The 17,011-nt window shown below is 41.3% G+C and overlaps 1 protein-coding gene across 2 annotated transcripts in view; it reads left to right on the top strand.

The window, feature by feature from the left end:
• cdh13 (cadherin 13, H-cadherin (heart)) overlaps window positions 1-17,011 on the top strand; it is a 387,431-nt gene that overhangs the window by 167,328 nt on the left and 203,092 nt on the right. For both annotated transcript variants that reach the window (XM_026176725.1, XM_026176726.1), the window contains exons 5-6: window positions 15,648-15,653; window positions 16,142-16,294. In XM_026176725.1, coding sequence (XP_026032510.1) covers window positions 15,648-15,653; window positions 16,142-16,294 — 159 coding nt within the window. The remainder of the gene's footprint in view (window positions 1-15,647; window positions 15,654-16,141; window positions 16,295-17,011) is intronic.

Genomic DNA, 17,011 nt, shown 5'->3' with positions numbered 1-17,011 from the left:
GACCATCGACAGGTCCCGCATGCCACAGCCGCTCTATCACGTGATGCATACTGCTCCGACGTGCTAACGTTCTGAGGCGAGTTACGGCGTGTTGCAAGTTTTGTGAGGTGCTTTCGTGATATTTAATGGATCGGATTACATTTTTTATTTTTCTCCGATATCCGATCCAGTAATTTAGGTCAGTATCGGACCGATACCGATACGTAATATCGGATCGGTCCATCTCTAGTGCAAACATTTGCAAACATCCCTGAATTTAAACCTTCATGTGCACATTTATTAAAACACAAATGTGAAACGTGTGTTACAGAAAAAAGTTTACATTTGGACTTTTGGTAAATTCTCTCCGCAGCATGTTGCCTGATTCTTTCATCACAGAAAAGAAACTAAGTGTGTCCTGGTGACAAAGCAAAGGTGACGCAGCTGATTACTTGTATGGGAGATTAAAAACATTCATAACTTGCTCGACACTCTCCAGTTTCTCTCTCAGACGTGTTTTATTTCACTTTTTCACATGCAACATTTAAATCACTTTCAGAACAAACGATCAACCAAAAGTCAAACACTTGGACACCTGTGTAAGGTATTTATATTGATCTGTTTTACAAAGCTTTGATTTATGAGCTTTGCTCTAAGGCTGGGCACTGAGAGATCATCCACAGCTCTCAATGCTCACTCAGACTAAAATAAAAAAGATATCCCTCTCTGAGCCTTGCACATAACAGATAATTGTGCCCTGGAGAGCATGACCACGGCACAAAGCGGCTCTACCCCTCATTCTAATGCTGTGCTCAGTATGGTCCCTGTAAAGCCTGGAGATACAAGGTTGGACCGGACCAAGTGTGTCAGACCACCAGGTGATACTTTTGCGGGACAACTGTTGGCCATGGGGTCGTGCAAATTTCTTGCCTTGCCAACAGCAGGAAGATAAGAGTCAGCAGAATAGAGTAATCTGTATGGGACACATTATTTCTGCAGTATGCTCTGGACCTGACTGGGCAGAGCGTTAACCAGTGACACAGGAGGAGCAGTTTACCCTGCGCAGTACTTATGCATTCAAACAAGCAACAGGAGCATTGTGCCTACATGACATTCATTATTTTCTCACTCTCTTCTTCCACTGGGATGCCTTAACCGTCCTTCTAGTTTCCCAATTCCTGCTTCTCATCACTGTTTGTGCATTCCATACATTCATGCCGGTACCCCTTCATCCCTCAGCTCTGCATGAGAAGACAGGCTAATGTTGGCTATTTTACCTAATAGAAGCTATGTGTTGGTGACTTGGCGGAATTGATTTTCCACACCAATAGCTTTTCTTCTTCTTATACAACCGTACTACTTCCATGTGGCAGCCATTCATTTTTCATCCTTCCTTCTTCCCTCTGAGAGATAAGCAGTGAGAAACACCGAGAGGAATACAATTTGAATGTGTAGTGTGTGCATATGTGCACATGTGCAATGTGTGTGTGTACTTTGGGGGGGGGGTCAGCTGTCAGCAGGGCTCACAGGGGAAGGCTAAGAACCTTGTTGTTTATGTCACACCTCCTGCTAGCTGTGGAAGTGTTTTGATACAGAGGTCTCCCCCCTGCCCTCCCTCCGGAGCCCTTAAACAGCTCACACAACAGCTGGAACATGCATTGAAACAGATATGCTTAAACGTTTCTCTTTGTAGATGCCACTTCAGTCTCTAATAGATAATTAGTCAGCTAATAGGACCATTTTTAGACTGTTGTATTTAGGAAGACAAGTCAGTCAAATCAGCCCATGTGGTCTAAATGCTTCATCTTAAAAGGTTTTTTTAATTTTTAATTTTCATTTTTTGCCTTCTTGTTTGGGATTAAGTGTGAGTCATTCTGTCATGTGGGGATAGAAGGCTGATAAAATAACTTGAAGCTTCAGGGAGAAATGTTTTCCTTGACCTATAAATATTAGGGGTGCAACGATACTCGTATCGATATTGAACCGTTCGATACAGTGCTTTCGGTTCAGTACACATATGTATCGAACAATACAACATTTTTAATTTATTTTATCAACTTTTCTTCTGACGATGCTGTCTGTGTTGAGCGCTCAGTGGATCTGCACTCGACTACTCCGCCTAGGCTGCACTGTCGAGCGCAGATCCACTGAGCACTCCACACAGACACTCCCCAAACCTAACAGGTAAATTGTTTCTTTCAGACAGAAGGATTTATTTATTTATTTTTCATGAACTCCTTATTTTTCAGCCATTGTGATTGCTGCAGTATTAGTTTTTGGCAGTTTGGTAAGTCCTCCTGTAAAAGACTGAAAATACAGTTTTTTATTGCACAAAAACTAACAAACAGAAAAAGTATTGTTGTGTTTTTGGAAAGTTGGGATTTTTACTGGGTTTCTGTCTCTTTTTTTGGCTCTCGTTTGATCGTCCAGCCAACAGCTTGCTCCAGTTTTGAGCTGTTTCCCTTTATCTAAGGGATGTTTCAAATTGCAATTCTCCTAAAGCCATAAGACCCCATTAAATCTGGTTGGGAGCCAATCACAAGTGATGACCAAAGGAAAAACTGAAAGTTGAACCCTGGGAAACACAGGATAGAATGTAATTGAGAACCAAGCAACAAAGCTGTATTGGACCCAGCGTTTCAAGTTCATCTGTCTTTTTCTGTCACTGGAATCTGTTGCTTTTCCGTTACGGAAAAAACAATGAGAGGTGGTGGATTGGCCAGATGCTGGCAGATGTGTAAAAATAACTCAGTTGTTTTGTGGTGGCTATAGCGGAGCTTCCACAGAGTCAGTAACATTAGCAAGTGGTGGAGGCCAGCAGGTGGATGAGGGAAAGGGAAGGCAGGAGGAGGAGAGACCCGAGGCGGCCGCTGGTCCCAGTGTCAGGTGAACTGACACTGGGACAGATATAAACAGATATAAACCAAGTTTAGATATAATTTATTGTTGTTGTGCTGACTTTTTGCAGTCAGTTACAATAACTCGTACTGCGTACTAGCTAGCATGACGGAGTTTCTATACAGCTGGATGGGTGCTATGATGTTATTGAACTTTATTTTATTCATAAGGTTAGTTAGTAGAATTGCCAACCGTCCCGTAAAAAGCTGAATCGTCTGGTATTCAGAGAAAATATTACGCGTTTTGTATTGAGGTGAAAAGGAACAGTTTGTCCCGGACTTTAGCTATAATGAAAAAGGCACAAAGCTGGAGTTACTCTGTGTTTACGCTGCACAGCTGTTTCTTCTGCTCTCATCCTCCCCCCTCCCTCTCCTGTTTCTACTTCGATCATGAAACTGATCAATGATCAGCTGATCGGCTTTTCTCTCTCGTTTGTTTATCGCCCACTTTGCACCAGAAAGAGGAAACCAGCAGATGTCGCGCTAAACAACAGCAGCAGTTTAAGCTTGATCAGCTGTTGTTAGAATTGATTTAATATTAATTTCTAATATCAGCTGATGTTTGCTGGAGCCACAGCTGTAAAGCTGCTGGTCATGATATGGTTTGGTTATCTGGTGAGAGGGAAACATGAAGATGAAACCAGGAGATGTCCTTACTGGATCATCAGAGCTGTGATGGAGAAACAGGTTTACCTTTTAGGTGACATGGATGAGTTGAAGTTATCAACTGTTTCTGAGAGACAAATAACACCAGGATCCTTTTCTAAGTAGCTGACAGCTGGTAACTGTGCAGGGGCGGGTCTAGCAAAGTTATGGCAGGGGGGCAGGTAGGGCATTAACAGGGAGAGGGGGGCACAAAGAAATACTTTCTTATTCTCATTTAAAATGTCTCACTTTGAATAAATAATTATCTGAATCTTACAATCAAAGTTTTCATCTGATGTAAAATGTATAGAAATCCATTATTGTACATAGTAATTTTTTTGAGGGTCCCATCATAATTTCTTCAGAAGTACTGTATATGATGCCAGTATTTTCCCACACTTTCTAGATTCTGCACCAGTACTGTGTGTAAAATGCCATTAAAAAGTCAATCAAGTTTTATTCTTTCTCACCTGTCTTTCTGTCTCCTTTCACTTTTTAAAGGTTGCCATGTTAGAAAAAATATTTTGCCCTGCCGTTTATTGATGTGGCAAAAATCTGTCATTTATCTTTTTTTTTTTTTTTTTTTTTCTGTCATTTATCAATGTTAATATTCACTAATGGTCATGTCTCACCTCTAGTCTTCTCTGTCTTAATTTCAGGTTTCCACCATGTGTTGTAGATAGTTCAGACAGTGTACATCATTGCTGATGTTATGTCCCAGTCCAGCCCTGTCCACAGATATATAACCAACCAACCCAGTGACGTGATGTTCTGTCCTGACCTAAGATGCTCTAAAACGGAACGCTTAAATCCAGCTTCACAGACGGCGTTAAATCCATGGTTGTTTTTGAGAACAGCGCTCCATCATCTTTATACATGTAGTATTTCACATCCACTTTAAAAGAGATAAAACTTACAGCGAATTAAGCAGAAAATATGTTTCTAATTGGCTCCAGGTCTGCATCCCAGCTGCTTGGACAGGCTCTGAGAAAGCAGTCTGGGCAAGTTTTGTGGTCCTAATTAGAGATGGACCGATCCGATATTACGTATCGGTATCGGTCCGATACTGACCTAAATTACTGGATCGGATATCGGAGAGAAATAAAAAATGTAATCCGATCCATTAAATATCAAACAAGTACCTCACAAAACTTGCAACATGGCGTAACTCGGCTCATAACCGTAGCACTTTGGAGCAGTATGCATCACGTGATAGAGCGGTTGTGGCCTGTGAGACCTGTCGGCGGTCTGGTTGAGTTTTTGGAGCTTCGCTACCAAACCAGCATTTCATCTCCAAGGAAGTGATCCCAGAGAGAAGTAAAGCAAGTGTGTAAGTTCATCTCTGAATGTTTGTAAAGCATTCCCGCATTAAGCTTAACAACCGATACCTGGAGCGACTGCCTCTCTCTCTCTCTCTCTCTCTTCTTGCTGCTACTTCAATCGTGAAACTTATCAATTCAATTCAATTCAATTTTATTTATATAGCGCCAAATCACAACAAAAGTCGCCTCAAGGCGCTTCATAAGAGAAAAACCCAACAATCATATGACCCCCTATGAGCAAGCACTTTGGCGACAGTGGGAAGGAAAAGCTCCCTTTTAACAGGAAGAAACCTCCGGCAGAACCAGGCTCAGGGAGGGGCGGGGCCATCTGCTGCGACCGGTTGGGGTGAGAGAAGGAAGACAGGATAAAGACATGCTGTGGAAGAGAGACAGAGGTTAATAACAGATATGATTCAATGCAGAGAGGTCTGTTAATACAGATCAATGATCAGCTGATCGGCTTTTCTGTCGCGAGTCCGTCTCTCTGGTTTGTTTTTGGCCCACTTCGTGCCAGAAAGAGGAAACCAGCGGCTGAACAACAGCAGCACGTTTAAGCTTGATCAGCTGTTGTTAGAATTTTAACAATATTACTTTCTACTCGAGGATCTTTTTCTACGCAGCTGACGGCTGTAACTGTGCAGGGGCGGATCTAGCAAAGTTTAGCCAGGGGGGCCGATAGGGCATGAACAGGGAAAAGGGGGCACAAAGACATACTTTTCTTTCTTATTCTCATTTAAAATGTCGAGCTTTTAATTATTTAATATTTATCTGAATCTTACACCCAAAGTTTTAATCTGATGTAAAAAGTATAGAAGTCCATTACTGTATATAGTAACTGTTAAGTCTAACATACCCTAGTAAGCTACAGTACTTTTTCCTTTGGGAAGGTACCATCTGTGCAGTTCTGTTGAAGAAAGATGTTGAATCTATTTAATTATTCTTGAAAAATAATTTATTTCTGTGCATTTTTCTTCCACACTGGATCAGATTAAGGTTGATTACGTCGATTAAGCATCATGAGGTAGAGGGTGGGGGGTTCCCTTTTTTTTTTTTGCTGGGAGTTTGCAACCCTATTAGTTAGGTTGCTTAATGTTTCTGCTAAGTACTCTTTAAAATACCAGAATAGGGAGGATGCTGCAGGTTTAAGTTTATTAGATTGATCAGTTTTGCTGAACTATGACATTTTTTGGGTGCAGTATATTTTTTGCATACAGGTATAACAGAATAGCTTTAGTGTTTGTTTGTTTTTTAAACTTGAGTATAAACGTATACAAAATGCAGCAAGATATTTAAAAAACAGCTTTATTGATTGAAAACACACTATATCGGATTCATATCGTATCGGCCGATATCCAAATTTATGATATCGGTATCGGACATAAAAAAGTGGTATCGTGCCATCTCTAGTCCTAATAGAAAGTCTTTAAATTTTCAAACAAGCCTTTATATCAGAGTGAGTGGTTAATAGTAAAATAAATACAAATTTATAGTCTAGAAAAAAAAGGAGGAAGCTTCATTAAATACCCACCAAAGTCTCCGACGTGTCAACACGGAGTCTCAAACCCTTCAATCAGCAGAGCAATCTTAACTTTTTGTACTGAAGCTGTCAGTTATTCAGCCTGTGTTTATCCTTCTTTACCTTTGGGTCCAGCTCACAAATCAACTCAACGTGTCTGACTCGACATGACAGCACCAATAAAGTTCTGCTGGTGAGAGGAATGAGGCCCCGGTTTGGTTGTAGCCTCAGCCTCAAACATAGTACAGCGAGTAGATGTTTCTGACACCTTTGTTTCATTGTTTCTGTGAGGAGCGCAGCCTGATTTGCTCTGCCTGTCAGTCTGTATGTGTCTGTTGTCTTTTCACCCTCTATCTGGTGTCTGTCAGCTGTAGTGTTTCTTCCTTTAAACTTTTGCATCTTTTCTCCAACCACTGTCTCCGTCTTTGTCTTCCTGTTCTTACATAAAGAAGCTACAATATCAGAAAACTAGGCCGCCTTCAGCCCTCTCATCAGATCTAACTGATTTGCTTAATTGTCTAAAGAAAACCCACAAAGTTCTTGACTCTATCTCACCGTTTGTCTTTCAGCATGACAATCATGCTCGTTTTGGTGTTCGCCGACAGCGAGCTAAAACTATCGGACGCAGACTTCCAGACACACATAGCCCATGTGAAATCCATTTTGATGAGAGGGACTTAGAAAAATGAGGGGATGCAATAAAAACCAGATTTGTCAGCTGTGAACTACGTGAGAGATGCTGTCGATGTGTGAGCCTGAGCAAGATTGAAAGATTGGTCATCCATCTGCCTGAGAAAAACCGATGCAGGCAACCAAAGCCCATCGAGACGCTAGCAGTTCCATTTATTTCTGTTTTTTAAAATAAAAATCCTATTTTTTTTCTGTGCTCTCCATTTGTTGGTGTGTGAACTTGAATGTCACAAACCTGTTGCCATGGGGGAAAAAATCACTTATAAAGGTAACAAGGGCACGCTAAACTGTGTGAACGAGAGTTTGTTTTCAAGAGCAGAATTTCCCATTACAGCAGTTCCAGCTGACCCTCTTAGCACAGTCTTGATGCTTAATAACACTCTTGTGTTCATGCTCCTTTTTTCCCCCACATGGGTTCCTCTTGATTGTTGCTCCTCTCAGCTCATTGTGATTGGTTCAGATTGTATTGGCTGATGGATAATGATTAGCAGAGCCCTCACTAACCAGCCTGTTAATTAGCCCAACTGTGTTTCCCATCGTCCAGCGTGGAGGACTGGCCCTGCTCTGTTTGTCCGCGTCTTCACTAGGCCTTTCTGTCTCGTCCCCCTCATTAGCAGGCTGGAGTGGCAGGACAATCAGGCAAAGCGCTGTTCCGAGCTTTGCATGCTTGTACACATGCACACACACACTCACACACTGGCGCGGTCCCAGGAGTCCTTTTATGGCTGGTGATTGTCATTCGCAGCTGGCTGTGTGACCTTGACAGGGATAACAGAAGCATCACTGAGGGATGCTACTGGATACTCTTCCCCTCTCTCTCTCTTTCTCTCACACACACACACACACACACACACACACACACACACACACACACACACACACACACACACACACACACACACACACACACACACGAGTCAGAATACTCCCTCGTTCTCCCTTAAAAAGTACAAGGACATGCGTAGTGTGTGTGGAAGGCTTTTGCATGTTAATGACTCAGACTGATCATGTTTTCTTTAGACTAACTTTATATTAAATATGTGTTTTTCATGAAGATATCTTTGTACATTCAGTCGTGTCCTGTGCATAGCCTATGATTCAGTGTCCTGCAGAAGTTTAAATTATTTTCTGTTTGACTTTAACGAGTGTCTCACATCGATGGGGAGAATTTTTGGCCCACTCTTCTTTATAAAATTATCCATTTGAGGTTTGCTGGCATTTGTTTGTGCACAGCTCTGTGTTGGTCAAGTTACTTGAAAAAAGTAATCAGTAACTAATTACTGATTACTTCCCCAAAAAGTAATCCCATTACTTTACTGATTACTTATTTTCAAAAGTAATTAATTACTTAGTTACTTTTTAAAAACACGATTTACAACCTGAACAGGTGATAAAGTGAAAGATTTTTCAGCCCAATTCTACTTTTTCTGCATAATCCATCATATAAAATGTAATCAAATGGAAAAGTCTCTTTTTAAAACATGTTTTATTAGTTTTAATCTTTTAACTTTATGCATCAAGCAAAAATGTAATTATCTGCAACATTCACTGACTGGAAGAAATTAGTTTAACATTTAAACCTATTTTCTGCACATTCCAGCTCATAAAATAAAATATTTTTTGTGTTTACACTCAGTCTTTCAAATAGATGCAAGTGAAACACAGCAGAAAATAAATAAAATCAAAGACTCAGCGGTGCAGGTGTGCCGCGGTCAGTGGAAGGATACGCCAGTGTCTCTGTGAGTTTCCCATTACGTCGTAGCTACTCGGTGCTTGTTGGAAGTTTAGGGGTTTTTCGCTGTAAAAAGAAGTTTTCTTCCCACGCACAGCGGACACTAATGTTTTTGTCACTTTTTATGGAATCAAACTCAAAGTAAGGTCAGTACTTCCACGCTTTAAACGCTGCACGCTCATACTCTCTCTGCACTCCATATATGATCCATTGTTGATCTGCACACAGCTGTTGTCACGAACGTCGCACTCGCTTACGTCACTGTCATGAGACATTCTCGCAAAAAAATCACGGTTTTAGTAACGCAGTAACGCAGCGTTCCTACGGGAAAGTAACGGTGATCTAATTACTGTTTTTGCAATAGTAATCCCTTACTTTACTCGCTACTTGAAAAAAGTAATCGGATTACAGTAACGCGTTATGCCCATCTCTGACAGCTCTCTTAAGGTCCCACCACAGCATTTCAGTCAGACTGAGGTCTGGACCGTGGCAGGGCCAACGCAGCACCTTGATTTTTGCTGCTGTGCTTTCAATCATCGTCTTGTTGTACGACCCAGTTTCGGCCGAGCTTTAGCCTGACGTCTCACTCTAATCAGATGATGAACAAAGGAGTTCATAGTCAAATCCATGAGTGCAGCGTTCCCCTATGACTGCAAAACAAGCCCAAACCATCAGAATGTACTGGGCAGTCACAATGAGGTGTTTGTACTGACATGCTGTGTTTTTCTTACCAAGCAGGGTGCGGTGCATTATGGCCAGACATCTCCTTTTTTAACCAAAAAAAACCGTTGTTTCCAAAGTTTGCTCAAATGCAACTTTGCAAACTGTAGCTGTGCTGCAGTGTTCTTCTAGGAAACAAGAGGCTTTCTCCTGGTAAACAGCTTTTGAAACCAGCAACTCACTTTACTTTGGTCTTAACTCTACTCTCCTCCATAGCTGCTCGTCTCCTTACTGGTAGTGGGCGGCGTGTCTCTATTACCCCTGTCCTTGCTGATCTGCATTGGAACAATATAGCACCAAGCTACCTCATTGAGCTACTTAGATCATACACCCCTACTAGAGCATTAAGATCATCTTCCCGGTCACTCCTGGTACTGCTGAGATCTCGGCTGAAGACTAGAGGTGACCGCGCGTTTTCCTTGGCTGCACCCGATTTATGGAATAACCTCCCCATCGCTGTCCGCGAGTCTGTTTCCATCCATTCCTTCAAATCGCAGTTAAAAACCCACTTATTTAGCCTCGCCTTTTCTACCAGTTAACACTTGCTTGATAGTTAGCTTAACGCTTATTCTTATCTTCATTTTACATTTTTTTTGACTGTTTTATCCTCTACACTTAGCCTTCTTTTATGCTTTTATATGCAATTCTTTTGCCTTCGTGTGTTTTAATGCCATTCAAGCTGCTAGCACATTTTGGTACCTTGCCATAGCCCTCATCCTTCCCTGTTACTTCATCTTACCCTCTTGCATGTTAAGCACTTTGGTACACCACTGGTTTTTAAATGTGCTGTATAGATAAAGTTTGTTGTTGTTGTTGTTGTTCAGCTTTTTTTCTAGTCGTGTTCTGTAGTAAAGATTGACATCTAACATGCTGATCCAGGCTTATAATTTATTATGTTATTTTTTATTTGCAGTTTATCTGAGCGTTGGGGACTTTGGGGTAAATTTGTCACAGCATCCACTCCTGGGTAGATTGTGGCATTATGTTAACGCACAGTTGAATGCTCCAGAGCTGCAAACTTTCCAAAGTTCTGTTTTTACAGAGGTGCTCACACCTGCTCATGATTCATTAATAAAGTGCATTTGATTAGCAGCAGCTTACTGCTACGTATAATTCCCACGGAAGCAGTAAGGCTGTACTCGGTATTTCAACTCCTGTTTCACATCACTAATCACAGGTATGCAGCTACACACACCTATACAAGGTTTTATTCCTCATCCACCCGACATTTGGCATACGCTGGTTTTAACACACCAAAACCAATCATAAACTTACACACTCTGCTGTTGGTCTTATTGTTTTGCTGCTCATTTTTTCAACAAGCTGCTGTTTGGTGTTGCAGAGCAGCAGCACACCTCTTGTCATCTTCCTGCAGTATCACAAGCCCAGCAGTCTTTCATGTATGCTTGGGTGGTAATGAGATCTGATAGAAAGAGGTGAGATTCTCCCATCAGTCCTCCCACACACACACACACACACACACACACACACACACACACACACACACACACACACACACACACAGACGCACACACAGACGCACACACACACACACACACACACACACACACACACACACACACACACACACACACACACACACACAGGGAGACAGACTCAGTGGAGACAAAGCCACTGGGAGCACATTTCTTCGCCAGCATGCGTGTACATCACAGAGAGTATGTGTCGTGTGCACAGTAAATTATCACGCTGGGGCCCCACAGAGACATCGTCTAATCAGCCTAAACTTCTCCTGACACTTCAGCTACTCTCCAGCTGAAGTTATTGTGCCTTTATCAGTGATCTCTCCCTCTCCCACAGTCCCTACATCCGCCTCTCTCACTTACTCTCTCCTCATCCTGCCTCCCTCTACAACTGTTCTTGTTTTTCCCTCCACTCCCCCCCACGCCTATCAAAGTTTGATGCCAAGCCATCTGTGAATCCAACTAATGTTGCACCTCATTCTTTTTCACTTCTCTTCATCTGACCCAGTTTGTCACTCTCTGCAGGTGCTGGCTGTCACTGTGATTACAGACCAGAAATATCTCTGTCTTTAATGACAGCAGTGCCACCTGTTTGAGTGTGTGCAGCGCTGGGTTTTGTTTTCGCGTTCTGTCCTACGAAGACGACGTTTTACGCCGTTCTAATTTTTAATATTGACATTTTTTTAAAGAAAAAAAAAGCAAAACAAAAGCCAAGAGGAGATATTCTCAGCATGCGGCGCTTATTCATAAAAAGCTGCCTACTGCTAAGCTTTTTTAAAAATGTGGATGTTTCTTTATGTTTTAAAAAGAAGAAGCACAAGAGGAAATGGAAAAGGATGACTATATAAAGAAATATTGATGCTTAACAGAAGAGCTAGGATGGACATATTAGAGAGAGTAAGAACCGGGGGACCAAGGAGCCTTAGAGCGAGAGGGAGCAGAGGGAAAAGATGAAGCACGACATAGAGATAAATGGCAGAGAGCTCTGGAGAGGCTATAAGCATTTCAGCTTCATCTGGTGCAGGCTTGTAACGCTGTAGTCTCATGTCCCATGCTCTTTCAAGTGGGAGTAGAAAGGCCTTCATTTTAGCTGCTGTCCCATTGAAGTGTATTCTCATTAAAGGCAGCCTCGTGGCATTTCTCTTATCACAGGCACCATACAGGGTGACCATTTAGGTCCTTGACACAGCGACAGTGTTGAGGCCCAGAGTGCTGACACTGGTGATGACCCTCGGCGTGCTTCTGTGGCATTTAGAAAGAACAAATTTATAGAAGTGATGGATTTCAAGATGTTTTGGTTTCCTTTGTTTTCTGAACATTTTTGTGTGATTTACTTTATTTATTTTTGATAAGTTTAAAAAAAATACACAACGTGAGGTGTGAGCTACACTGATCCATAAGACGAGACAGGAAATGAATCATTCAAATGAAATCACACAGACACACACACACCTTATCTTTACTGTTTTCTAGTCGCTGTATACAAACTTGCCAAATATTCTCAATTCCTACAAATCTCTAATCACTCATTAATTTGGCCAATGAGGTCAGAAGTATCTAATTCTATATCCTTACCTTTTGGGGGTAATGATTTCTAGAGCTTTTAAAGTTGTCATGGTTTTGACAGCCTGGTTCTTCGGGTCACAATGTTTTGAACAGAACATTTGTGAATATGCAGTGTAACCCCATAATTCATAAGAAATATGAAGATGTAACATACCGTATTTTCCACACTATAAGGTGCACTTAAAATCCTTTAACCTTCTCAAAAATCGACAGTGGGCCTTACATATGAATTCTGGTTGTGCTTACTGACCCCGAACCAATATTATGTGCTACACGGCGCTCAAAAATCTGTCAAAAATGTTTTAGTACAACTTTAGTAAGCTATGAAGCCGCACCGCTTGATGGATTGTTGGAGCATTGCGGCTGTCGTACTCAGGAGCTTCGTGGAGTAATCTATTCAATTCAATTTTATTTATACAGCGCCAAATCACAACAACAGTCGCCTCAAGGCGCCTTATATTGTACAGTAGATTGTACAATAATAGATACAGAGAAAACCCAACAATCATATGACCCACTATGAGCAAGCACTTTGGCGACAGTGGGAAGGAAAAACTTCATTTTAACAGGAAGAAACCTCCGACACAACCAGGCTCAGGGAGGGGCGGGGCCATCTGCTGTGATTGGTTGGGGTGAGAGAAGGAAGACAGGATAAAGACATGCTGTGGAAGAGAGACAGAGGTTAATAACAGATATGATTCAATGCAGCAGCCTACGTCTATTGCAGCATAACTAAGGGAGGATTCAGGGGGAAAGTTTGAATCCTAATCTTGAAAGTAGAGATAGTGTCTGTCTCCTGAATCCAAACTGGAAGCTGGTTCCACAGAAGAGGGGCATGAAAACTGAAGGCTCTGCCTCCTATTCTACTTTTAAATACTCTAGGAACAACAAGTAGGCCTGCAGAGCGAGAGCAAAGTGCTCTAACAGGGTGATATGGTCCTACAAGGTCATTAAGATAAGATGGGGCCTGATTATTTAAGACCTTGTATGTGAGGAGCAGGATTTTGAATTCTGGATTTAACAGGAAGCCAAAACAGGAGAAATCTGCTCTCTCTTTCTAGTCCCTGTCAGGACTCTTGCTGCAGCATTTTGGATCAGCTGAAGGCTTTTCAGGGAGTTTTTAGGACTTCCTGATAATAATGAATTACAGTCGTCCAGCCTGGAAGTAATAAATGCATGAACTAGTTTTTCAGCGTCACTCTGAGACAGGATATTTCCAACTTTAGAGATGTTGCACAAATGGAAGAAAGCAATCCTACATATTTGTTTAATATGTGCGTTGAAGGACATGTCCTGGTCAAAATGACTCCAAGGTTCCTCACGGCATTACTGGAGGCCAAGGTAATGCCACCCAGAGTAAGAACGTGGTTAGAGACCATATTTCTAAGATTTTCAGGGCCGAGTACAGTAACCTCAGTTTGATCTGAATTAAGAAGCAGAAAGTTAGCGGCCATCCAGGTCTTTATGTCTTTAAGACATTCCTGCAGTTTAACTCATTGGTGTGTGTTATCTGGCTTCATGGACAGATAGAGCTGGGTGTCATCTGCATAGCAGTGAAAATGTATGCTATGTCTTCTAATGATGCTGCCTAAGGGAAGCATGTATAATGTAAACAGAATTGGTCCTAGCACTGAACCCTGTGGAACTCCATAATTAACCTCAGTGTGTGAAGAGGACTCTCCATTTACATGAACAAACTGGAGTCTATTAGATAGATATGATACAAACCACTGCAGTGCAGTACCTGTAATACCTACAGCATGTTCTAATCGCTCTAATAGGATGAAACTCTTCAAGTAAACCATTCCTCTGCCGATGATCTGTTAGCTGTTTGACAACTACTCTTTCAAGGATTTTTGATATGAAAGGAAGGTTGGAGATTGGCCTATAATTAGCTAAGACTGCTGGGTCTAGAGATGCTTTTTAAGTAAAGGTTTAACTACAGCCAGCTTGAAGGCCTGTGGTACATAGCCGATTATTAGAGATAGTTTGATCATATTTAAGATCGAAGCATTAATTAATGGCAGGACTTCTTTGAGCAGTTTTGTAGGAATGGGGTCTAAAAGACACGTTGATGGTTTGGAGGAAGTAATTATTGAAGTTAACTCAGAAAGATCAATTGGAGAAAAAGAGTCTAACTTAACATCAATGGTACTAAGAGTAGCTGTAGATAATATTACATCTGTGGGATGATTATTGGTAATTTTTTCTCTAATGATTAAAATTTTATTTGTGAAGAAGTTCATGAAGTCATTACTAGTTAACGTTAAAGGGATGGTTGGCTCAATAGAGCTCTGACTGTTTGTCAGCCTGGCTACAGTGCTGAAGAGAAACCTGGGGTTGTTCTTATTTTCTTCAATCAGTGACGAATAGTAAGATGTTCTGGGTCCAAAACTCCCAAAGTCAAACGAACACTGCAGCATCACTGAGAGTTACAAACTGTCTAAATTCTTTCATCTTTAATAAAATGATCAGTGTGGCTGCTCTACCAGTTGTAACATCCAGGCATCCAGCAAAACAGAATTTATGAAGTTTAATAGAGTTAGCAGGAAGTTAGCTCGCTAGCTTCCACCTAAACATGATATAGCATGTTCTGACTGAGAGATTTCTGAAAAATTCAAACGTACAGCTCTGCTGTCACTTCCAACATAAATGAAGACAGGAAACTAAACAGCAGTGACGTTTGTAGGGTTACTGAAGTTTGGCTAGCTGGTATATAATGATGTGCTACGTGATCGCTAGTTACACAGCTATGTTAGCATAAACACAGTGAAGCTGGAGGATGAACGCAAACTTTTTTCCACTCGATAAAAGCCTTATGGTCCGAAAAATATGCTAATTTATTCCTTTTTATTATATTTTTTTAATATATTATATTTTATTGTATTTATTCCTCATTTGATATATTGACGATGAAGGTGGTGTTTAGTTATAATAGTGTGTAATCCAGATAATCTCTCACTTTTTGCCCTTTCAGGAGCTTTAGTAACTGTTGCTAAATTTGTTACTAAAATGCTTTGTTCTGTCTGTTTTTCTTTTTCTGCACCGGCCTGTTCCTGTTCCTGGGGTACCCGCTCATGCTGCTGGCTATGACAGACTCATGTGAGTGCCTCTATCCAAAAAGCACCGGGGTCAGATCATTCCCGCCTCAGAAAAAAGAACCGTGAGCCAACTAGATTGGCAGAATTCCTGAAAAGCATCACTGCTTTGTTCACAGTGTTTAATTTAGCGTTTAGTTCAAAACCTTTTTCCTGTGACCTAAATTACAACAATGATAAAAGCAACAAAACAATAACATTTTCACTTAATTATTAAGAAAAACTGTTCTTTATATGAATTATTGAACTGTTCCACTTATATCACTGGAATCTGATGATGCATGTGCAAGCAGTCCCAGCAGGCCTCCAGTGCTCAGGGAAATGATGTGAAATTTCTTGTTTCAGATGAGATGAATTTACCAACTGATGAAATTAAATCAAAGTCTGTTATAAAATTTTAATTGGTAGTTATCAGGGATTTGCATCACCATTGAAGCCTCTGTAAGCTTCTTTTACTAGAATGAATATGTGTGTGTGTCCATATGTCTGCAGCTGATTTCAACGGGGGAGCCAAGGGAACAAATATTCCGAATGACAGGCCCCGGTGCTGACCAGGATCCCAAAGGTCTCTTCACCATTGACATGAATTCAGGAGCCGTGTCAGTCAGCCGCTCAGTGGACCGTGAGGCCACAGACTCCTACCAGGTCAGCATGTGTTTGAGCCGTGTTCAGATCTGGTGGTTATCACTTTTTCATTGTTTCACTGATTCACAGACTCCTCCACACATTAACTGTCACTTTCCATATTTCTCTTTTGTTCTCAAGTTATTAATACGTTTCAATAGTTCAAATAAAGGTTTCTTTAGTGTCACACTGACACCTGGAAACATACAAAAATAAAAAAATATCAGAATAATTATTATTGGTGTTGGTGGTATTTGGATGGTCTTTGTATTCAGGCAGTTCGTGCCATCAGTCAGAAGTTTGAGGTTTCTTTTATGTTAAAAGAACGTTAGAGTCTGTTTGAGGTGTCCACTAGTGTTTCTGCCCTGGGGGGTTTCAGCCTAACGAAAGCCATCTCCCTTAGAAAGGAAAAGAAGACACTGGCAGAGAAGCTCTGCGTTTTAAGTCAATTGATCTTATCCTGTTTTCTGAAATCAGGCATAAGTGAGGGTGTTCAACTGGGTGTCTTTCAGATGTTCTTGAGTGTAACCAGTGGTTTGTGCCTGCATGCATCTGTTATTGACAGTCATGCTGATGCCTTGTTGTTGTAGACTGTGACGATGACGCAGCTTCCTCCTTGGGAATGTTTGAGACTCGATGTTATGAAGTTGTTTTCAGGGAAATCGTTCGACCATCAAGCCTTTCAGGTGTTCTGGTGTTGCTGAGGTATCTGCTCTATTTATGCATTTAGGAACATAC

Source organism: Astatotilapia calliptera, chromosome 7, assembly GCF_900246225.1.
Source record: "Astatotilapia calliptera chromosome 7, fAstCal1.2, whole genome shotgun sequence".
NCBI lineage: Eukaryota > Metazoa > Chordata > Actinopteri > Cichliformes > Cichlidae > Astatotilapia > Astatotilapia calliptera.
The sequence above is the reverse complement of the archived record's forward strand: the minus strand, read 5'-3'. Positions and strand labels throughout refer to the sequence as shown.